Here is a 25,193-nt window from a genome sequence, read left to right as displayed (position 1 = left end):
TTGAAGCATAGTAAACTGTGTTTTTTTGGGGGGGGGGGAGGGGGGCCCTGTCAGGTTGGCTGTATGGGGCCCCCATGGTTTCTAACAGCAGTCCTGTCAACCACGCTTGGTAAGCTCTATGAGTCAAGCTTTTCTTGACTGCTCAGATAATATCAGGATCCTGGGAGGATTATTTGAAGTACACAACTCCCACTACATTGGACATATGAGTTATTGTCTGGGAACACAGACCAGGTTTTGGATACTTGCCTGTAGAGCTGCAAACATGAGCATCTCCTCCTCCGTACAGTCAATTTCTCCAAGTAAAATAGCCCATCGTGCTTGTTCAAACAGCTGGTTGATACGGACAGCGTCATACTGAAGGATGGAGACAGACACATATTTATTATTGTTTCTCACATTTCCAGTAGAGGATTGTTCAGTCCATCCCATACATCAGGGGTCTCCAAACTGTGGCCCTGGGGCCGGATGTGGACCTTTGCTTATCCTTATCTGGCTCTTGGGGAACTATTCTTCCCTCTGATGAAAGGCACCATTCCCACCCCTCCGACACCTACAATGGGCCATTATTACTCCCACTGATGCAAACATTGGGTGACTATTCCTCCCACTGACACCAATGATGAAGCACTATTCCTCCCTCTGACACCAATGATTGGCCATTATTCCTCCCTCTGACGTGAAAGATGGGCCACTATTGCCCCCATTGAAATCAACAATGGGCCACTATTCCCCCCACTGACACCAACAATGGGCCAATAATCTCCCACTGACACCAACAATGGGCCATTAATCTCCCACTGACACCAACAATGTGCCATTAATCTCCCACTGACACCAACAATGGGCCATTATTCCGTCCACTGACACCAATGATGGGGCGCTATTTCCCTTTCTGACACCAACAATGGGCCATTAATCTCCCACTGACACCAACAATGGGCCATTAATCTCCCACTGACACCAACAATGGGCCATTATTCCGCCCACTGACACCAATGATGGGGCGCTATTTCCCTTTCTGACACCAACAATGGGCCATTATTCCTCCCACTGACACCAACAATGGGCCATTATTCCACCCACTGACACCAATGATGGGGCGCTATTTCCCTTTCTGACACCAACAATGGGCCATTATTCCTCCCACTGACAGCAACAATGGGCCACTATTCCCCCCACTGACACCAACAATGGGCCAATAATCTCCCACTGACACCAACAATGGGCCATTAATCTCCCACTGACACCAACAATGTGCCATTAATCTCCCACTGACACCAACAATGGGCCATTATTCCGTCCACTGACACCAATGATGGGGCGCTATTTCCCTTTCTGACACCAACAATGGGCCATTAATCTCCCACTGACACCAACAATGGGCCATTAATCTCCCACTGACACCAACAATGGGCCATTATTCCGCCCACTGACACCAATGATGGGGCGCTATTTCCCTTTCTGACACCAACAATGGGCCATTATTCCTCCCACTGACACCAACAATGGGCCATTATTCCGCCCACTGACACCAATGATGGGGCGCTATTTCCCTTTCTGACACCAACAATGGGCCATTAATCTCCCACTGACACCAACAATGGGCCAATAATCTCCCACTGACACCAACAATGGGCCATTATTCCGCCCACTGACACCAACAATGGACCATTATTCCGCCCACTGACACCAATGATGGGGCGCTATTTCCCTTTCTGACACCAACAATGGGCCATTATTCCTCCCACTGACACAAACAATGGGCCATTATTCCGCCCACTGACACCAACAATGGGCCATTATTCCGCCCACTGACACCAACAATGGGCCATTATTCCGCCCACTGACACCAACAATGGGCCATTATTCCGCCCACTGACACCAATGAAGGGGCGCTATTTCCCTTTCTGACACCAGCAATGGGCCATTATTCCTCCCAATTACACAAATGATGGGGCACTATTCCTCCCATTGATGCCAACACTGGGGTTCTATTCCTCCCACGGACACCAACGCTGAGGCACAATTCCTTTCCCTAATACCAAAGATGGGACATTGTTTAGTCCCACTAATGCCAGGACATTTTCTACTCCCACTGGCCCCTAATGTCTGAAAGATAGTAAACTGGCCCTTTGTATAGAAAGTTTGGAGACCCCTGCCATAAATGCATACAATGTTTTCATCCATCTCCTCAACCTTACAACCACACATTACTGAAATATGCATCTGGAAATGCTAGTTGCCTGGCTGCCATGCTGATCTAATGACTTTAGCTGTTCCTGGGTTACTGTCCTGCATCAAAAGATCTGACTTCATTTTTTTGCACACCAATAGGTGACAGACTATTGACACCATTTGACTGGCATCACAGCTAGGCAAGGAGCATCTTCAGGTGTGGCCATGGCAGCCTTCTATCTGAACAGATTTCTCTGCAGAGGCTCAGTAAAGAGCAATACCAGCACCAGCAAAAGGCTGTTTAGGCAGCTGCCTTAGGAAGGAATTGTTTCCCCTGCAGGAGCAAATTGGATTGTGGTTTGCTGGGTTTATTGCCTTCCTCTGGATCAACTGTGGGTGTAGGATTATCACTTTTTTATTTAATTGTTGATCTGCATGGACTTTTGTCTTTTTTCAGCCAAACTATGTAACTATGTGACAGGATGGGTGGTTAAAATCCCAATCCCCAGCCACTTACTGGGGATTTGGATTTTTAAAAAAAATACCTGTCTTCTGTTCCCTAATGCTGTGTCCTCTTCTACTGGGCGCGGCGTGGAAGTTTTATTTTGCCCCACCTGCTAGTTGTCTGTAGCCAGTGAGAGGAAGAGGGGAATGCATAACCCCGCCTTCTCATTACACACTGCAGACTAGTGTCAGTTCAGCCACAAATGTCCTTCACACTGCACTCCATCACATTACCAGGTGGGGGGGGGTTGCATTGTGGTGCGGAGGGGGGAGTGGTGGGGGGGGGGTGTTGCAGAAAAATACACCTTCGCCTGGGTAAACAAAAATCTCTGCACCATCCCAGTAAAATTATATTCTGTTCAGGGGCGGACTGACAACTCATGGGGCCCCTGGGCAATAGGGGATCATGGGGCCCTTGTGTCCTTGCCCAAACTCAAAAAAGCCTATGAAAAAGGTACCAGGGGCATCTCACGGGGCCCCCTACTGACCCCAGGCCCTTGGGCAGTGCCCGAGTTTCCATATGGTCAGTCCGCCCCTGATTCTCTTCTGTGTATATAAATTTTTCTGTGTTGTATTGAACTGCATCAGGTTACCAATGCTTTGATGCATGCTGACATATAGTGCCAATTTTGGGCCACTACAACTTGTTTGTTTCATTGGTCCTTCCCTTTGTTCTCCCCTCCTGTTTAGTGCTGATTAGTTCAGTCCTGGCTATACCCTGTTTCTTAGAGAGGCTGCATATATGCGTACGTTCAGCGCCAAGGAGTTAAACATTTGATATGTTTTCTATTTTCTGCTTCTGCTCTCTAGTTCCCGTGTCACTTCCTCCCATGCTCGCCTCCAGGACTTCTGAGCTTCTCCCATCCTATGGAACTCCCTACCCCAATCTGTTCGGCTGTCTCCTAATTTATCCACCTTTAGACGATCCCTGAAAACCTCTCTCTTTAAAAAAGCCTATCCTGCTTCTACCTAGTAAACTGCCATTTATTTCCTCCATCAGCCCATCCCCCCCACAGCTATTACCTTTTGTATCACTCAACCCTTCCTCCTAGATTGTAAGCTCTAACGAGCCGGGCCCTCTGTGTCCTCTTGTACCAAACTGTATTGTAACTGTAATGTCTGCCTTCATTCTGTAGAGCGCTGAGCAGGGGCGGACTGACCATTTAGAAACTCAGGCACTGCCCAAGGGCCCGGGGTAAGTAGGGGGCCCCATGAGATGCCCCTGGTACCTTTTTCATAGGCTTTTTTGAGTTTGGGCAAAGACACAGGGGCCCCATGATCCACTATTGAGGGCCCGGGGTCAGTAGGGGGCCCATGAGATGCCCCTGGTACCTTTTTCATAGGCTTTTTGAGTTTGGGCAAGGACACAGGGGCCCCATGATCCCCTATTGCCTGGGGGGCCCCATGAGTTGTCATTCCGCCCCTGGAGCTGAGCAAACTGTTGGTGCTATATAAATCCTAAATAATAATAATTCAATCAGTGCTCACAGCCAATGGGTGCAAGTGCTGATCAGTGTACTCTAGGAGTTGGGGAGTCCCCCTGTCAGGATATGTCTTAGCAGGAGAGATTGCTGTATCAACATCACTTGTGTTAATGCACCAATATGTCAGGTTTTTTTTGTTGAGCCCACTGGCTGAACGAATAAAAAAAACAAACAAACTGTAAATTGTGCACCCAGGTTTACACCACAAAAGACTGGAAAAGCATCCTCTACTGCAGCTGGCGAAAGTGAAACTGCTTTGGAATCAGCTTCTGTGTCTTATTGAAGAGTTAAGCTGCCTGTGGATGTTGCCAAGTCAGCAGGTGACAATACTGTCTGAACAGATCGGGTCTAAGAAGGTATGTCAATGCATAAAGTGGCATTTGAAAGAGAATCTATTCATATTTAAATGCTCCTACCTTTGGATTTAGATCATAGAAGGAGTAGTACTTAAATCTCAGAAACAGTAGATCTTCTTCTTGGATCTTTTGCTCCATCAGCGATCTGGATGAGTCCAGCCATCTACACAAAATCACAAAATGAAATAAACATGATACAGAACTTGAGCTATGGAAGGTTTTATTCCCTTCATGGCCAGTGCATTTTTTGGTATTCAGCACTGCGCTACTTTAACTGGCAATTGCACGGTCATGCAACACTGTACACAAATGAAATTTGTATCATTTTTTAACACAAATAGAGCTTTCTTTGGGGGTATTTAAAAACCTTCACGCCATGCGGCCTCCCGGCGTCTGGGCCAGGACGCCGAGCGGCCGCACATTTACGTTCCTGTAACAAAACACATATGTGCTGAGAGCGCGCGCTCTGTGCGCTCCCAGCACACATGTGTGGTACTCACGGAAAGGTCCCGGTCCGCTCTTTCGATCGGGACCTTTCCCGATCATGTGACCGGACGTGACGTCATGGCGGCCACTTGACATTAAGCCCCGCCCCGCCCACCTCCTGGCGCAGGAAGTCCTCTTCACGCCGGGACGATCCGGCATGAAGGGGTTAAACACCAATGTTCTTTTATTTTTGCTATATGAATAAAAAAATACAGAAAATGTGGGGGGGGGGGGGGGGGGGGGAAACGTTTTTTTCTTAGTTTCTGTTACAAAATTTTGCAAACAAATAATCTTTCTTCATAAATTTCAGCCAAATTATATTCTGCTACATTTCTTTGGTCATGATAACCCAAATCAGTGTATATTATTTATTCTGTGTGAAAGTCATAGAGTCCAAAAACTAGGAAATATGTGTTTGAAAATGAATCAATCCTGATGTACTGAGGGGCGATCTCATTTCTTGAGGCCCCCCCAAATTATCCCTTTTTGGAAAGTAGACAGGCTAAGGCAGGGGAGGACTGACAACTCATGGGGCCCCCGGGCAATAGGGGATCATGGGGCCCCTGTGTCCTCGCCCAAACTCAAAAAAGCCTATGAAAAAGTCAATGAAACGTACCAGAAGCATCTCATGGGGCCCCCTACTGACCCCGGGCCCTCGGGCAGTGCCCGAGTGCTGGAATGGTCAGTCCGCCCCTGGGCTAAGGTATTTAGTAAGAGGCATGGCAATTTTTTTTAAATTGTCGTTTTTTGTCACAATTTTTTTGAAAATTAAGAAATTAAATAAAATTTGGGGTTTTTTTTCAAAATCTTTTTTTTTAACATACTGGTACAGTACAGCATCTTCATATGACTGGTGTGGGGGGATGATAAAAAAAAACCCAAACAAATTAAATAATTTTTAATTCAATTTTTAAAACTTTTTTTTATTTTACAATTGTTTTTAACATACTGTCATCAGGGTAATTCAGTGTCACCATAGTAATACTGTACTGCTCTGGGGGGAAAATCAGGGATGTTTTTTGTGTGATTGCTTGTTACGGTGGTGATTGCTGAGCAGCACAGTGGTTAAATGGTTAGCACTTCTGCCTGGCAGTATTAGGATCGTTGGTTCCAATCCCAACCATGGCACCACCTGCCTGGAGTTTGCATGTTCTCCCTGTGCCTGCGTGTGTTTCCTCTCACACTCCAAAGACATGCTGGTAGGTTAATTTGCTCATGTCTATATTGGCCCTAGTATGTGTATGTATGAATGTGAGTTAGGGACCTTAGATTGTACGCCGCTTGAGGGTTATGGACTGATGTGAATGTACACTATATATATGTAAAGCGCTGCGTAAATTAACATCACTATATAAGTACCTGAAATATATAAATGTCATGAATGGCTTTCATTCATGACGCATGGTTTACTATCATGATGTTGCGATTGACCCACAGCTATCACATGGTATAGGGGTCTGTGATTAGCCCAGGTACCATGTGATAGCCGAGGGCCAATTCACAGCATCACAATAGTAAGCAAGCTGTCATGAATGGCTTTCATTCATGACAGCTTGCTTACTATTGTGATGCTGTTATTGACCCACAGTTATCACATTATCACATGGTCATCACATACCCTGGCCAATCACAGATCCCTTTACCATGTGATACCTGTGGGTCAATCGCAGCATCACAATAGTAAACGGTGGGTTTTGCTCACAGGTTAATATGTAAGCATGATAACATGTTTACAGAAGTCAGGTCACGAGCAATGTGATCCACCAGACACAGTGGTCACAGGATTGCGCCTCTGTGCGTCCCAGGGAGCCTGGCTGCCAGAAGTAAATGTACTGCTGGTGGTCGGCAAGTGGGTAAAATAAATGTTTCAAATTCCTATGACTGACTCATTCAGAATAATAGGTCATCTGCAGTAAATGTCACACAAGTGAGGTTGCTCTATGCTGGGTATACTTCACTAAGTCTAATAGGACAATAATGTTCATGAATTGGCCCCAGAAGAATTGTCTATCAACCAAGTGCATTATATATAGTACATGTGCTGTAGGGATTTTTTTTTTTTTTTTATTAAAGGGGAAATTATAGGCAAAGTATAGTAAATGTCTTTTTTTCTGTGAAAACATATTTTTAAATCTTTATTGCATTGTTCAGCAGAATGCAACTTTTCTGTGACTTCTATATACAATATATGCTATTTCAGGTACTCAACATATCGATCTGTTGATTCGCCACCTCTGCCTTTTATAAGTGTCACAGCAGCTAGCCTTGCCGGTAATTAAAATTACAGACGTACCTCGGTTTACGAACGCCTCGGTTATTGTAATTTTCAGTTTACGAATGAAAATCCATTGAAAATAATGCCTCGGTTTACTGATTTTTTTCGCAATACGAAGTAAGTTCCCCAGGATGCATTACGCCTGGGAGGTTTATAGTGCCGGCCCCGTGATGCACTACGCCTGGGAGGTTTATAGTGCGGGCCCCGTGATGCACTACGCCTGGGAGGTTTATAGTGCCGGCCCCGTGATGCACTGCGCCTGGGAGGTTTATAGTGCCGGCCCCGTGATGCACTACGCCTGGGAGGTTTATAGTGCCGGCCCCGTGATGCACTACGCCTGGGAGGTTTATAGTGCCGGCCCCGTGATGCACTACGCCTGGGAGGTTTATAGTGCCGGCCCCGAGATGCACTACGCCTGGGAGGTTTATAGTGCCGGCCCCGTGCCTTTAAAGTGCACTTTATAAAGAGTTTTGAACAGATACGGGTTTTTTTACGTTTTTCTGACCTCCGGAACGGATGAATTGGTTTTCAATGCATTTATGAATTCATTTTTAATCATGTCCCTTGTACAGTATTTATGCCTTTAAAGTGCACTTTATAAAGAGTTTTGAAAAGATAAAATACTTTTTTTTAACTTTTTTCTGACCTCTGGAACAGATTCATTAGTTTTCAATGCATTTACTAATTATTTTTTTTCATGTCCCTGTACAGTATTTATGCCTTTAAAGTGCACTTTATAAAGAATTTTCAACAGATAAAATGATTTTTTTTTTAACTTTTTAAACTTTTTTTTTTACTTTTTTCTGACCTCTGGAACGGATTCATTAGTTTTCAATGCATTTACAAATTAATTTTTAATCATGTCCCTGTACAGTATTTATGCCTTTAAAGTACACTTTATAAAGAGTTTTGAACAGATAAAACCTTTACTTTTTTCTGACCTCCGGGACTGATCAATTGATTTTCAATGCATTTACAAATTATTTTTTATCATGTCCCTGTACAGTATTTATGCCTTTAAAGTGCACTTTATAAAGAGTTTTGAACAGATATGTTTTTTTTTACTTTTTTCTGACCTCCGGAACAGATGAATTGGTTTTCAATGCATTTATGAATTCATTTTTAATCATGTCCCTGTACAGTATTTATGCCTTTAAAGTGCACTTTATAAAGAGTTTTGAAAAGATAAAATACTTTTTTTTTTACTTTTTTCTGACCTCTGGAATGGATTCCTTCGTTTTCAATGCATTTACTAATTAATGTTTTTCATGTCCCTGTACAGTATTTATGCATTTAAAGTGCACTTTATAAAGAGTTTTCAACAAATAAAAAGACTTTTTTTGAAACTTTTTTAAACTTTTTTTAAACTTTTTTTCTGACCCCTGGAACGGATCAATTAGTTTTCAGTGCATTTACAAATTAATTTTTAATCATGTCCCTGTACAGTATTTATGCCTTTAAAGTGCACTTCAAAAAGAGTTTTGAACAGATAAAACCTTTACTTTTTTCTGACCTCCGGGACGGATCAATTGGTTTTCAATGCATTTACAAATAAATTTTTAATCACGTTCCTGTACAGTATTTATGCCTTTAAAGTGCACTTTATAAAGAGTCTTGAACAGATAAAAGACTTTTTTTTACTTTTTTTCTGACCTCCGTAATGGATTAGTTGGTTTTCAATGCATTCCTATGGGAAACAACGTTCCAGTTTATGAAATTTTCGCAATACGAAACGTCCCCGAGAATGCATTAAATTCGTAAACTGAGGTACGCCTGTAATTGATTGATTAAAAGCCCATTCACGCTTGTGCAACTTGTCATGCAACTATGAGGTAGGGTCGCCACCTCATCCCTTTAAAACAGAACACATATTAATTATACAGGTTCTGTGGTTGATTAAGGTGGTAATTAAACTCACCTTATCTGCATTAAATTAGCCTCAAAAACTGTATAATTGATGTGTTTGGTTTTAAAGAGATGCGGTGGCAACCCTACTTTGGGGTCCAAAGTCGCATGACAAGTCGCACCCTATGTTTCCCAATGAGTACCATTCATATTTGTGCGACTTCAAGTCACAGCAACTTCAAAGTAGTTCCTGCACTACTTTGGTCTGACTTTTATGAGTCTTAAAGCCATAGACTTCAATGTAAAAGTCCAAAGTCGAATGACGAGTCGGGTCCAAAGTTGCATGACAATTTGCACGCCATGTTTCCCAATGAGTACCATTCATATCTGTACGACTTCAAGTCCCAGCAATTTCAAATAAATTCCTGCACTAATTTGGCCTGACTTTCAAGTGACTTGAGGGCCATAGACTTCAATGTAAACCCTGAATGTTGTACATTTGACTTGTGTGCAATCACCTATGTATGACCAGATTTAAATAATTGAACCTCACCATTGTAAATGTACATGAACTCACCCTGAATTAAGCCTTGCTTTATCCACCATCGTCCTGGGCTGATACATCTGCGCCAGGATTTCCGGAGAGGAGATGGGCTGGCTGAGCGCTAGGATGTTGCAGTTCTGTTCTGCCAGTGGACTGTCCGTGAACCAAGTCATGGTGGCAGAGGCGGGCGTGCCATTGACGGGGTCGTACATGGGTGTCATTGTCTTACTATATAAACCAGGGCTAGCTGCAACATAAAAATAGATATTTATCCAACATTGGTTCCACATTCTATTACAATAGAAGACAATATCGGCACGAGAAGTTCATTAAATGTTGCTAAATACCAGAACAGTTCTTGCATCTGATTGCATTCATGCTCTGTTTGTCCAAGAAATTTTGGACCTCTTTGGCAAAAGTCAACTTTTTAATGAGGCTAAACCTGGCCATACACTGTTCACTGCTGGCCCCATTGGCAACACAACGCCCCTCTTCCCCCCCCATTGAAAAATCAACTTGTGATGAAGATGTAGGTCCAAAAATTCTTGGCCGGACAAAGCATGCATCCAATCAGACACAAGAACTGTCCAGGTATTTAGCAACTGCTTTCCAACACAGTAGCCAGCAGGTGACATTTCTGTATCCATACTGCTTATCATGAATATAGGACTGATGGATTTCTCATGTTCATATGTGTATGGCCTGCACTGACCTCTCCAACAGAGCACCAGATAGCAATAAAAACCCAACACTGATTTTAATCCACCCCAATGCCATCCAAAACTAGAAAAAAGGTTTTTGGATTAACCACTTTATTAGGTACACTTGTTCAATTGCTTGGTAACACAAATTGCTAATCAGCCAATCACATGGCAGCAACTCAATCCATGTAGACACAGTGAAAGCGACTAGCTGAAGTTCAAACCGAGCATCAGTATGGGGAACAATGTAACTTTGAATGTGGAATGGTTGTTGGTGCCAGACTGGTTGGTCTGAGTTTTTTAAAAACTGCTCATCTACTGGCATTTTCATGCACAACCATCTATAGGGTTTACAGAGAATGGTTCGAAAAAGAGAAAATATCCAGTGAGAGGCAGTTGTGTGGACGAAAATGCCTCGTTGATGTCAGAGGTCAGAGAAGAATGGACAGACTGATTGCTGCGACATTCAGATGGTAGGGTCAGAATTTGGCATAAACAACATGAAAGCGTGGATCCATCCTGCCTTGTATCAACGGTTCAGGATGGTGGTGGTGTCATGGTGTGGGGGAGATTTTCTTGGCACTCGCAAGGTGGACCTAATAAAGTGGCCGGTGAGTGTGCACTTCAACCTCAACCAACCCATGCCACCTCAACATCTCCAGAATACGCCCCTTTTTAACCAAAGATACCACAAAGCTCCTAATTCACTCCCTGGTAATCTCTCGACTCGGCTACTGCAACTCCCTCCTCATTGGCTTACCTTTACATAGGCGATCCCCCCTCCAGTCCATCAGGAATGCTGCTGCCAGGCTCTACCCCTCTCTGCCAATCCCTCCACTGGCTTCCACTCAGTGTCCTCCACCCCTCTCTGCCAATCCCTCCACTGGCCTCCACTCAGTGTCCTCCACCCCTCTCTGCCAATCCCTCCACTGGCTTCCACTCAGTGTCCTCCACCCCTCTCTGCCAATCCCTCCACTGGCCTCCACTCAGTGTCCTCCACCCCTCTCTGCCAATCCCTCCACTGGCTTCCACTCAGTGTCCTCCACCCCTCTCTGCCAATCCCTCCACTAACTTCCACTCGCTCAATGAATAAAATTCAAAATACCAACAACAACTTACAAAACCATCCACAACTCTGCCCCCAGCTACATCACCAACCTGGTCTTAAAATATCAACCAAACCGCTCTCTTCAATACTTCCAAGACCTTCTGCTCTTTAGTTCCTATGTCACCTCCTCCCATGCTCACCTCCAGGACTTCTCCTGAGCTTCTCCCATCCTATGGAATTCTCTACCCCAATCTGTTCGGCTGTCTCCTAACCTTTAGACAAAAACCTCTCTCTTTAAAAAAGCCTATCCTGCTTCTACCTAGTAAACTGCCATTTATTTCCTCCATCAGCTCATCCCCCCACAGCTATTACCTTTTGTATCACTCAACCCTTCCTCCTAGATTGTAAGCTCTAACGAGCCGGGCCCTCTGTTTCCTCTTGTACCAAATTGTATGTAACTGTAATGTCTGCCTTCATTTTGTATAGCGCTGCGCAAACTGTTAGCGCTATATAAATCCTGTATAATAATAATAATAATAATCCACAGCTGTGATATATCCATGTAGAGTAGTTATTTTTACCCAATGATCCGGAGCTGCCGTGTGAACCGTCCAAGTTGATAATTTCTTCTAAAATTGGTTCCTTTGCTTCTTTTTTCTTTTTCTTCTTTACATAATCTTCCAGAGGCTTTAACAAGGAAAGTTCTTCAGAGTGCCTGATATCTAAAAATGATGACAAGGTCACTTAACATGTAGATATAGTAAGCAGAGGATTGTTCTAGTCTTTAAAGAGTAACTCCACTTTTGTTGAGAAAAAAAACATTCCCCCCCTTGGTGATCAATTACATGGCAGGGATTTTAACAAACTTTGTAGCAGAGACCTACCATTTTCTTGTTTGGAAAAATAGCTGTTTGTTTCAGGGGCGTAGATATGGGGGGAGATAGGGGGTCCAAATTCCATCCCCAGGGTGCCTCAGCTAGCAATAACTGTTGCTGTACACCTGAAGCACTGCAGCCCCAGTCCTTCAGCCTGTCAGACTTCAGAGACAGGCAGCGGCAGTTCAGAGCAAGGAAAGCTCTTCTAAGCTCCTCCTTGGTTCCAGTCACTTGACGCAATTGAGGGAGGACTTCCCCTCTAGACTGCCTGCTTTGGTGGACTTCATGGAAGGAGCAGATCTGTACTGGGGATAAAATTTGTACTGGGGTGAGATCTGTATGGAAAGGGGGCTGTACTGGGGGGAAAGGGGATCTGTACTGGAGGGGGGCTGTTCTGGGGAGGTGGGGAGATCTGTACTGGGTTGAGATCTGCATGGAAGTGGGGGCTGTAGTGGGGGGAAGGGGACCTGTACTGGTGGGGGGCTGCACTGGAGAGGTGGGCAGATCTGTGCTGAGGTGAGATCTGTATGAAGGGGGGGGGGGGCTGTAGTGGGGGATCCCTACTGGAGGGGCAGTGTACTGGGGAGGTAGGGAGATCTGTACCGAGGTGAGATCTGTATGAGGAGGGAGGCTGTACTGGGGAGGTGGGGAGATCTGTACCGAGGTGAGATCTGTATGAGGAGGGAGGCTGTACTGGGGAGGTGGGAACATCTGTACTGGGGTGAGATCTGTATGGAAGGGGGGGCTGTAGTGGGGGGATGGGGATCTGTACTGGAGAGAGACTGTACTGGGGAAGTGGGGAGATATGTGCTAGGGTGAGATCTGTAAGGAAGGGGGGGCTGTACTGGAAGAAGGGGATCTGTACTGGAAGGGGGTTGCACTGGGGTGGTGGGCAGATCTGTGCTGGGGTAAGATCTCTAAGGGGGGGTTATTGGAGGGGGGGCTATACTGGGGAGGTGGGAAGATCTGTCCTGGGGTTAGATCTGTATGGAAGGGGGCTGTACTGTGGGAAAAGGGATTTGTACTGGAGGGGAACTGTACTGGGATGCGGAAAGATCTGTATTGGGGTGAGATCTGTATGGAAGGGGGAGGGGGTTCTCTACTGGGGAGTTGGGGAGATCTGTACTGAGGTGAGATCTGTATGGAAGGGGGGGGCTGTATTTGGGGGAAAGGGGATCTGTACTGGGGAGCAGGCTGTACTGGGAAGGTAGGGAGATCTGTGATGGGGGGAATTTTGGCTTTGGAATGGAGGTAATATTTACTTGTAATTTGTCTACTGGCTGTATGTTATGCACTCCTGACCCCTGACCCCTGAGTGTTATAAACCACTGACCCCTGTTAGTTTCTTGCTTGTGGCATGGTAATTAAAGAAGTTTTATTTCTTGTACAATGAACTGTGCCATATATTCCAATGAGCCACCACATTGTCCCTGGTTTGTTCTATTATGTCTTCTGCAGGCTGATTCTGAATGGGAGGCTCTGGTTCATCAACTGCTGCACTCTCTCTAGTGTTCTAATGTGAAAAGCTGCAGGGTCGGCATCCCTTGACAAGTATTTAACTCTTGGGGAGCATCTCACCAAAATCTGACTTAGTGTCCCAGTGCAGACTTCTGGGAAATTTAGTGAAATTTAGTGAGCCAATCACACAAGCAGTAGATGAAATTTCTGTGCGGTGTTCTGTACACCAGTGGAATACATGCTCTCCATTTGCTTGTGTGGATTCCCTTTAGGTATTCTAGTTTCCTTACAGTGTTCCTAAACCCCGCACCCTGCATTCACTATATCTGGTCTCCCCGGACCCTGCATTCACTATATCTGGTCTCCCCGGAACCTGCATTCACTATATCTGCTCTCCCCGGACCCTGCATTTACTAGATCCGGTCTCCCCGGACCCTGCATTCACTATATCTAGTCTCCCCAGACCCTGCATTCACTATATATGGTCTACCCGGACCCTGCATTTACTTTACCTGGTCTCACCAGACCCTGCATTCACTATATCTGGTCTCCTCAGACCCTGCATTCACTATATCTGGTCTCCCCAGACCCTGCATTCACTATATCCGCTCTACCGGGACCCTGTATTCACTATAGCCGGTCTCCTCGGACCCCGCATTTACTATATCCGTTCTCCCTGGACCCTGCATTTACTATATCCGTTCTCCCTGGACCCTGCATTCACTATATCTGGTCTCCCCGGACCCTGCATTCATTATATCCGGTCTCCCCGGACCCTGCATTCACTATATCCGGTCTCCCCGGACCCTGCATTCGCTATATCCGGTCTCCCCGGACCCTGCATTTACTATATCCGTTCTCCCTGGACCCTGCATTTACTATATCCGTTCTCCCTGGACCCTGCATTCCCTATATCTGGTCTCCCCGGACCCTGCATTCATTATATTCGGTCTCCCCGGACCCTGCCTTCACTATATCCGTTGTCTCCGGACCCTGCATTCACTATATCCGCTCTCCCCGGACCCTGCATTCACTATATCCATTCTCCCAGGACCCTGCATTCACTATATCTGGTCTCTCCGGACCCCGCATTCACTATATTCGGGCTACCTGCACCCTGCATTCATTACCGTATTTTTCGCTCCATAAGACGCACTTTTTTCCCCCCAAAAAAGGGGGGAAAATGTCAGTGCGTCTTATGGAGCGAATATGGAGCGGCCGGTCCGGTATTTCCACCGCGGCCGTGTCAGAATACCGGGCCGGCCGCTCAGCTCTGCAGCGGGACCTTATGGAGATGACTGCTGACCTTTGGGGAGGTGGGGAGCGGGTACCTGAATTTGACAGGTACCCGCTCTTACTTCTTTGTTCTTTGATCTTACCTGTTCCTCTATCCAGCGGCGCGCTGTCTTCCCGGCTTCTGTAGTGTGGGCACTGGGCATGACAGCCGGGTGCCAAATGCGCATGCGCAAGAAGCGGTGCTTTTTGTGAATGGTAAGGCGGTACCTGGGACACATGACAGATCCCAGAAGCCGCCGGACCAATCACAAAGCGCAAGTGCTTCTCGCTCATGCGCACTGGGCACCCGGCTGTCATGCCGAGCGCCATTACAGAAGCCGGGAAGACAGCGCGCGGCTGGATAGAGGAACAGGTAAGATCAAACAAAAACTCTGTGGAAGTAAGAGCGGGTACCTGTCAAATTCAGGTACCCGCTCCCCCCCTCCCCAAAGGTCAGCAGTCATCTGTGCTGTCCGCAGTCTCTGGTCATCCCTGTGCTGTCCGCAGTCTCTGGTCATCCCTGTGCTGTCCGCAGTCTCTGGTCATCTCCTGTACTGTGTCTGCAGTCCATTAGTTCAGAATTTTTTTTCCTGTTTTCTGCCTCTAAAACCTAGGTGCGTCTTATGGAGCGAAAAATACGGTATATCTGGTCTCCCCGGAACCTGCATTCACTATATCTGGTCTCCCACAGTGCACAGATCATGGAAATGCAATTATTTTAGTAAATATAAACTGCTAAATACCCTTTCTCATCAGCAGTATATAGAAGTCTTGTGACTTCTATCAGTGTCCAGCTGAGCACATGTTAAAGATTGTTGGAGGAGTTTTCTTTCTGCTCTAGGAGGATGCAGAACTCCTGACCTCTGTCTGGCCAGTGGTGAATGGCCCTATGCTGATCACATGCAATCTCCCAAGAAACAAAAAAACCTCTCTAGCAGTACACACCAAACTGAGCATGTGCAGAGTGACGCCACATGATATATCTTATCAGGGGATAAGAGGGGGAGGATCATAGAAGACAGGATCAAATAGCCATTTACACAATGCAGAGTATTAACCCCTTAGGCTCCACAGTAAGTATAACAAGCATGCTTTACTGCATCTACGGAATGATTGTACTGTTGTGGGTTTAGTAACACTTTAAGTCACTTTTATCCTTCGTTTATAAGAAAACGGTAATTCAATGTATTTTGTATATATTCTGCATTCAGACACCAGACCAGTGTACTCTGTAGGCAGCTCTGCATGCAGATAAGGCGTCTCATTACTGTTCTATTTACAAGGCACAAGCAGAGTCATGTTGGAGATCGGAGAGATGTCTGCTCTACTCAGAGACATTCCAGAGCCCCGAGCCACATCCACACTGCCTGCCAGAATCACTACCAGCCAGAGACTTCCATTCCATGTGCAACACCTTCCATATTATTCTGTTCAAACAATGGGGCCCTATACTATGCGCTCTTCATTCCACACTACGTGTATAAGCCGCTTGGAAGGTAGTGCCGTCATTCATTTATCCTGAGCCTGAGGGAACATCATTTTGAGACTTCAATATTGGGACTTGGGAGTTTACAGCGATACAAAACCATATCCTCATTCTCCCCAAATAATCCATACACATTTGCTACTTAAAGTGTTACTAAACCCCAGACCCTGCATTCACTATATCTGATCTCCCCGGACCCTGCATTCACTATATCCAGTCTCCCCGGACCCTGCATTCACTATATCCAGTCTCCCCGGACCCTGCATTCACTATATCCAGTCTCCCCGGACCCTGCATTCACTATATCTGGTCTCCCCGGACCCTGCATTCACTATATCTGGTCTCCCCAGCCCCCGCATTCACTATATCTGGTCTCCCCGGACCCTGCATTCACTATATCTAATCTCCCCGGACCCTGCATTCACTATATCTGGTCTCCCAGGACCCTGCATTCCCTATATCCAGTCTCCCCAGACCCTGCATTCACTATATCTGGTCTCCTCGGACCCTGCATTCACTATATCTGGTCTCCCAGGACCCTGCATTCACTATATCCAGTCTCCCCGGACCCTGCATTCACTATATCTGGTCTCCTCGGACCCTGCATTCACTATATCAGGTCTCCTCGGACCCTGCATTCACTATATCAGGTCTCCTCGGACCCTGCATTCACTATATCTGGTCTCCCCGGACCCTGCATTCACTATATCAGGTCTCCCCAGACCCTGCATTCACTATATCTGGTCTCCCAGGACCCTGCATTCACTATATCAGGTCTCCTCGGACCCTGCATTCACTATATCAGGTCTCCTCGGACCCTGCATTCACTATATCTGGTCTCCCCGGACCCTGCATTCACTATATCAGGTCTCCCCAGACCCTGCATTCACTATATCCGGTCTCCCCGGACCCTGCATTCACTATATCTGGTCTCCCCGGACCCTGCATTCACCATATCCGGTCTCCCCGGACCCTGCATTCACTATATTTGGTCTCCCCGGAGCCTGCATTCACTATATCTGCTCTCCCCGGAACCCTGCATTCACTATATCTGCTCTCCACGGACCCTGCATTCACTATATCTGGTCTCCCCGGACCCTGCATTCACTATATCTGGTTTCCCCGGATCCTGCATTCACTATATCTGCTCTCCCCAGACCCTGCATTCACTATATCCGGTCTCCATGGATCCTGCATTCACTATATTTGCTCTCCTAGGACCCTACATTCACTATATCTGGTCTCCCCAGACCCTGCATTTGCTATATTCTGACACTGGGGGGAACTGACTGGCTGTCACTGACATCCCCAGCAACACCAATAAAGTGATCAGTGCTAAAAAAAAAAAAATGCACTAACACTGGGCACTAATGGCACTGGGCAGGAAGGAGTTAACATGAGGGGTGATCAAAGGGTTAAATGTGTGTAGGGAGTGTTTTATTAGGGGGCATTGTCAGCGTGCTTCACTGTAAGCACACTGCTTTGGATGGCTGTGCTCGTGCACAGCCATCCAAAGCAGTGTGCCCGAGCTGACAGGGAGGAGAACTGTTAGTAAACAAAACAGTTCTCCTCCCCGTCAGAGATACTTGGAAATCACCGGGCACCGGTGAGTAATTACCGGCCGGGAACTGGTGATTGACAGCTGCGGCCCCAGAAATGCAAAATCATATATATATGTGTGTGATTTTATGCACCCGTTCCGCCCTGTAGCAGTATTTCTGCTATAGGGTGGTTGGGAAGCGGTTAATTTATATCACACAAAATAAAAACCCCAGTGGTGATCAAATACCACCATAACAAGGCTCTATTTGTGTGAAAAAACTATATAAATGTAGTTTGAGTACAGCGTTGCATGGCCGCGCAATTACCAGTTAAAGTAGTGCAGTACAGTAAAGCAAAAAATGTCCTGGTCATGTTTGACTGTAGGGTCTCACTTTACAATAGAGAAATTGAACTCTGCCCACAAAAGGGCAGGACAAAGAACTAGCAGGGGCGGACTGACTATTTGGAAACTCGGGCACTGCCCCAGGGCCCAGGGTCAGTAGGGGGCCCCATGAGATGCCCCTGGTACCTTCTTCATAGGCTTTTTTGAGTTTGGGTAAGAACACAGGGGCCCCATGATCCCCTATTGCCCGGGGGCCCCATGAGTTGTCAGTCCGCCCCCTAGAACTAGTCACCAGTATTTCACAAAGACTACCTTCAGATGATCTTTTCCCCATTGCTGACTTACCATGCCGTAATCTGCACTGTGCCTCTGTGTGGAGGCGGCCATTTTTGGTAGAGGCAGGGCTTTGCTTCCTCATGTCAGAGCCTCCAGCAAGAACAGTGATCAGCACAGTAGTGACCTCACCAAGTCTCACTATAAGTCCCCTGAAATTAACAGTCAGAGGCAACAGTACCTTAGATCTCACACAACAGATATACAGCTATGAGTCTGTAGGGACAGGAGTGCCTAGGCACACTCACATACCATGAGATGTGTCACCAATTTTCAGGACAAATTCCAGACAAAAAGGTACATTTTCAGAATGCTACTTAGGCACAATTATTATTTCTAAAATTTCCCTATGACATAACAAATTTTCACTTTTCGAAATTCAGATCCACATCCAAAATTGAAAACAAGGGCAGTATATACAACCCCTCCTTGGCAGAAATGTGTTTACTAGACAGTGATGGGTCCACAGAAGGGTTAACGAGGCCAAGGGTTTATATTACTGGTTACAGTGTTACTAAACCCCCAACAGTACAATCAGTCTGTAGATGCAGTAAAGCATGCTTGTTATACTCACTGTGGGGCCTAAGGGGTTAATCCTCCGCATTGTGTAAAAAGGCTGTTTGATCCTGTTTTCTCTGATCCTCCCCTTCTTCTACTGTTCCCCAATCAATCAGCCAATAGTACGGAGCTCTAGAATTCACTCTGCACATTCTCAGTTTGGTGTGTATTGCTGCAGAGTTTTTTTTTTTGGGTAGAGTGCATGTGATCAGCACTGGGCTAATCAGCACTGTCCAGACAGAGAGCCAGGGATTATGCAGCCTCATAGGACAATCAGAGGAGAATGAAAACTCCACTTACAAGCTTTAACCAGTGATCTGCTGGACACTGATAGAAGTCACAAGACTACTATACACTGCTGATGAGAAAAGGTATTTAGCAGTTTATATTTACTAAAATAATTGCATTTCCATGTTGTGTGTACTGTGGGAGACCAGATATAGTGAATGAAGGGTCCGGGGAGACCGGATATAGTGAATGCAGGGTCCAGGGAGACCAGATATAGTGAATGCAGGGTCCAGGGAGACCGGATATAGTGAATGTAGGGTCTGAGGAGACCATATATAGTGAATGCAGGGTCCGGGGAGACCGGATATAGTGAATGCGGGGTCCGGGGAGAGCAGATATAGTGAATGCGGGGTCCGGGGAGAGCAGATATAGTGAATGCGGGGTCCGGGGAGAGCAGATATAGTGAATGCGGGGTCCGGGGAGACCGGATATAGTGAATGCGGGGTCCGGGGAGACCGGATATAGTGAATGTAGGGTCCGGGGAGACCGGATATAGTGAATGTAGGGTCCGGGGAGACCGGATATAGTGAATGTAGGGTCCGGGGAGACCGGATATAGTGAATGCGGGGTCCGGGGAGACCAGATATAGTGAATGCGGGGTCCGGGGAGACCAGATATAGTGAATGCGGGGTCCGGGGAGACCAGATATAGTGAATGCGGGGTCCGGGGAGACCAGATATAGTGAATGCAGCTTCCAGGGAGACCAGATATAGTGAATGCAGGGTCCGGGGAGAGCGGATATAGTGAATGCAGGGTCCGGGGAGACCAGATATAGTGAATGCAGGGTGCGGGGAAACCATATATAGTGAATGCAGGGTCCGGGGAGAGGGGATATAGTGAATGCAGGGTCCGGGGAAACCAGATATAGTGAATGCAGGGTCCAGGGAGAGGGGATACAGTGAATGTAGGGTCCGGGGAGACCAGATATAGTGAATGCAGGGTCCGGGGAGACCAGATATAGTGAATGCAGGGTCCGGGGGAGAGGGGATACAGTGAATGCAGGGTCCGGGGAGACCTGATATAGTGAATGCAGGGTCCGGGGAGACCGGATATAGTGAATGCAGGGTCCGGGGAGAGGGGATACAGTGAATGCAGGGTCCGGGGAGACCTGATATAGTGAATGCGGGGTCCGGGGAGACCAGATATAGTGAATGCAGGGTCCGGGGAGACCGGATATAGTGAATGCAGGGTCCGGGGAGACCGGATATAGTGAATGCAGGGTCCGGGGAGACCGGATATAGTGAATGCAGGATCCCGGGTTTAGTAACACTTTGAGAAAAGTAACTGCGCACATCCTTCATTTCATCCGTCATTTTCAGAACATTTGTTCAATTTTTCCATTTGTTAATGAGATCAAATCGATGATCGTTTTTGACAACAAAATTTGAAGACTACAGGATGGAACATTTTTCTTGAACAAACACATTTCTAACAATATATGTGGTCTTTGTTCAGGAAATTCCATTCATTCCAAAATCATATGTTAAAATCTAATGAAAGTTTGAAGTGTTTTTGTCAAGTCTCTGTTGACATTACTGAACTTCCTTATAATAATCTACCGGTCTATACACCAATTTAACCACATGACCTCTGGAAGGTTTTCCCTCTTCCTAACCAGGGCATTTTTTTGCTATTCAGCACTGCACTACTTTAACTGCTCCGTCATACAACACTTTTTCACACAAATAGAGCTTTCTTTTGGTGGTATTTGATCCCCACTGTTATATTTTAATTTTTATCACACAACCCCCCCCCCCCAATATTTATTACATTCCATAAAACATATAAAATAAATTTAAATTAGAAATAAATTACAATTTGTTCATAAATTTTGGTCAAAATGTATTCTTCTACATGTCTTTATTAAAACCCAAAACTGCATTTTTGGGAATACTATACTATTGGGGACACTAGCATATAGTAGTTCTGCTCGTGATATACTAATCTGTACAGTCAATATACTGATAACCAGAAAGTATGCCGTGGCGTACAAGTACATTGTGCTGCCTGGCTGTGCGGCCCACCTGCAGTATATGTACAAGCCATTCAAAGTTGGTGGCACAGTTGCTAAATGGTTAGCACTTCTGCCTGGCAATACTAAGGTTGTTGGTTCGAATCCCAACCACAGCACCATCTGCCTGGAGTTTGCATGTTCTCCCTGTGCCTGCGTGGGTTTCCTCCAGGTACTCCAGTTTCCTCCCACACTCCAAAGACATGCTGGTAGGATAATTGGATCCTGTCTAAATTACCCCAAGTATATGTATGAATATGAGTTAGGGACCTTAGATTGTACGCCCCTTGAGGGTTAGGGACTGATGTGAATGTACAATATATATGTAAAGTGCTGCGTAAATTGACGGCGCTATATAAGTACCTGAAATAAATAAATAAAGAGTCAACCTAACTTATGCAGGCCATACATGGGTCGAATTCCGAAATGATTTTCATTTGAATTTCGCACCATTAGTAGGCCGCAGTATCAGCCGATTCTTATGCGGCCATCGAATTTGAGTGATCGGGCATGCTGCTAATTGTAAAATGAACAAATTTCTAATCATTGATGGAAGAATCGTGAGAGAAATACAATGGAAAAAGAAACGAGCCTGGAAATAAAAGAAGATTCCCAGCTATGGAAATCCTAACACTGACGTACAAAGCTGTCCACCATACTGCCCCGAACTACATCACCGACCTAATATCCAAGTACCACCCAACACGCACTCTCCGCTCCTCACAAGACCTCCTTCTCTCTAGTTCCCTGGTCTCCTCCTCCCATGCCCGCCTCCAGGACTTCTCCAGGGTGTCACCCATCCTCTGGAACTCCCTGCCCCAACCCATCAGATTATCACCTACTCTACTCTCCTTTAGGCGCACCCTGAAAACCCATCTCTTCAGGGAAGCCTACCCCACCCCCTGCTAACTTGCCAACCTTCTCCACTCTTCCTACCACCCCATCCCCCACAGCTATCTCCTCCTGTGCCACCATCCCTTCCTTCCTAGATTGTAAGCTCGAAAGAGCAGGGCCCTCGATCCCCCCATGTTTTGCATTGTATTGTTATTCTGTCACATGTTCTGTCCCCCTTTGTAATGTACAGCGCTGAGCGAACTATCGATGCTTTATAAATACTGTATAATAATAATAATAGCTACAAGAGGTGCAATTGAAGGTTTGGTCGGTCAAATTTCGAGACCGATGGTAGCCCTATCGGATTACAAAATGCACAAAATTTCTGATTTTTGAAAATTTGCTCGGAATTCGACCCATGTATGGCCTGCCTTAATATAACTTCTTAGTTTTGGCCAAGCAAGTTGAGTCACACGCTGGTTTCCTCTTATATGGACTCCAGTGGTGGGATTTCCTGGACGTATTCTACTTTCTTGGTGCCTACACAGCAGCATATGAATAGGGATGCCACCATGGATAGGCACCAGGTAAGGAAAATTTTCGTAAGTATTGATACAATTTAATGTTTTTCTTTCCCTGCCCACAAGGCTGTAACAAAGTTGTCAAAGTTGGATTTCTAAATGTTTGTATATTCCACACAATGGAAAAACCAATAGGAAAGTTTGATACCAAACAATTCCATGGCAGTTATCTGACCAATCGCCACTGAGAAGCAGGTTCGGCCACCATACTGATAATGGAACCTGACGTGTTCATCTTTGATCACTTACTTAGTGTTCTGCAGATCTCAACAACGGCTTTGAAGACCAGCGCTGAAAAACTAACTTTTAGCCGCACCGTTTTCATATTTGGCAATCGAAGCCGCAGTCGCTTGTGTTGAGGGGTAAAAAATAGCTTTGCGTTGGCTTGTACTCCATATTTATCCAGGGTCCAATGTGTCTTCAGCAGCCAGCTGTTCTTCTGTTCCCACCAAAGGGCATAGTCTGACCAGTCCCTAGCAATACCTAAAGCAAAACACAAAGATGGGAACTGTGAGTATATGTATATATTGAGAAAAAAAAATTGTTATAGAACGAAGGGTTAAAACCCCCCCCCCACAAATATCTCATGTGTTGAGAGTGTTCCCGGCACATTTACTGGTGCCTCACGGACAGGTCCCGATCGCTACTTGCAGTCAGGAGCTTTCTAATCATGTGACTACCATGACAGCCAATCACAGTGGTCACATGACCCAAAACCCCACCTCCTGACATCACAAACTCCTTAAAGGGCTGGGAGATGCCTGCGCCAAGGGGTTAACCACTTCAGGACTGTCCTATACTGTGGCAGGGCGCCCCCGCTGCACCAAATTTTGTAAATGTACATGATTTGGTATATTAGGGCAGCACAGTGGCTAAGTGGTTAGCACTTCTGCCTGACAGTACTAGGGTCGTTGGTTTGAATCCCAACCATGGCACCTCCTGCCTGGAGTTTGCATGTTCTCCCTGTGCCTGCATGGGTTTCCTCCGGGTACTCCGGTTTCCTCCCACACTCCAAAGACATGCTGGTAGGTTAATTGGATCCTGTCTAAATTGTCCCTAGTATGTGTATGTATGAATGTGAGTTAGGGACCTTACATTGTACACCCCTTGAGGGTTAGGGACTGATGTGAATGTACTAAATATATGTAAAGCGCTGTGTAAATTGACGGCGCTATATAAGTACCTGAAATAAATAAATTTCCAGGTACTGTGCGCCCACCGCCCTGGCTGTGCTGTCATTTATTACACCACAAGCCGATCAGCGGGTCCCAGCCAATGATTTGCCCCTCCCTCCTAGATTGTAAGCTCCAAGCAGCAGGGCCCTCAAATCCCTCTTGTATTGTTGCTGTATTGTCTCCCGTTATAATGTAAAGCGCTGAGCAAACTGTTGGTGCTATATAAATCCTGTATAATAATAATATATAAATCCTGTATAATAATAATAATATATAAATCCTGTATAATAATAATAATATATAAATCTTGTATAATAATAATATATAAATCCTGTATAATAATAATAATAATAATAATAATAATATATAAATCCTGTATAATAATAATATATAAATCCTGTATAATAATAATAATAATAATAATATATAAATCCTGTATAATAATATGTAAATCCTGTATAATAATAATAATTTATGTCTGGGACCCGCTGATAGGCTGAGTGAATGCAAGAAAAGAGCCCTGTGTTGGTAAACATCAGAGGACTCTCCACAGACAGAATTGAAAGCAGGGAGTTAAAACTGGCACATCGCTCACCAAAAGCAATACATACTACACACAGTAAACATTTTTAGGCACACCGTTAACCCTTTGAATGCCCTGAAATGCTAACCCCCATCCTGCGGGGATCGTCGGCTTGCTTTACAACTTACCTTTTTGTGGAGCGGACCCCCCGCATCTGCCTCAGGACGCCCCTGTCCCTCTCTACTCTGCCCAAAGCTAAAAACGTAAACTTAACTCCTTCCTGATATATATGATAAGGCCCACCAAGAGGCTGCATATATATATGTGTACCCAAAATAAACAACGGTGCTGAGAGATCTCTAATTGCAGTCGGGAGCTTTATGATCATGTGACCGCCAATCATGGCAGTCACATGATCACAAACCCTGCTCCGCCTCCCAGCATCCAAAACCCATTAAAGCGCCAGGAGGAGCCACCTCAAAGGAGTTAA

General features: G+C 45.7%; 1 protein-coding gene across 1 annotated transcript in view; it reads right to left on the bottom strand.

The window, feature by feature from the left end:
* The window catches only part of FERMT1 (FERM domain containing kindlin 1), a 100,497-nt gene that overhangs the window by 55,130 nt on the left and 20,174 nt on the right, over positions 1–25,193 (bottom strand). The window contains exons 3-7 of the mRNA XM_089680626.1: positions 23,255–23,488; positions 12,003–12,143; positions 9,706–9,919; positions 4,583–4,685; positions 250–357 (exon numbers count right to left, since the gene is read on the bottom strand). Of these exons, the coding sequence (XP_089536752.1) occupies positions 250–357; positions 4,583–4,685; positions 9,706–9,919; positions 12,003–12,143; positions 23,255–23,488 (800 nt within the window). The remainder of the gene's footprint in view (positions 1–249; positions 358–4,582; positions 4,686–9,705; positions 9,920–12,002; positions 12,144–23,254; positions 23,489–25,193) is intronic.

Source organism: Staurois parvus, unplaced genomic scaffold, assembly GCF_062004578.1.
Source record: "Staurois parvus isolate SC_StPar_1 unplaced genomic scaffold, SC_StPar_1.0 ptg000248l, whole genome shotgun sequence".
Classification (NCBI taxonomy): Eukaryota; Metazoa; Chordata; class Amphibia; order Anura; family Ranidae; genus Staurois; species Staurois parvus.
Note: the sequence above shows the minus strand (reverse complement) of the source record. Positions and strands in the feature narration are given on the sequence as shown.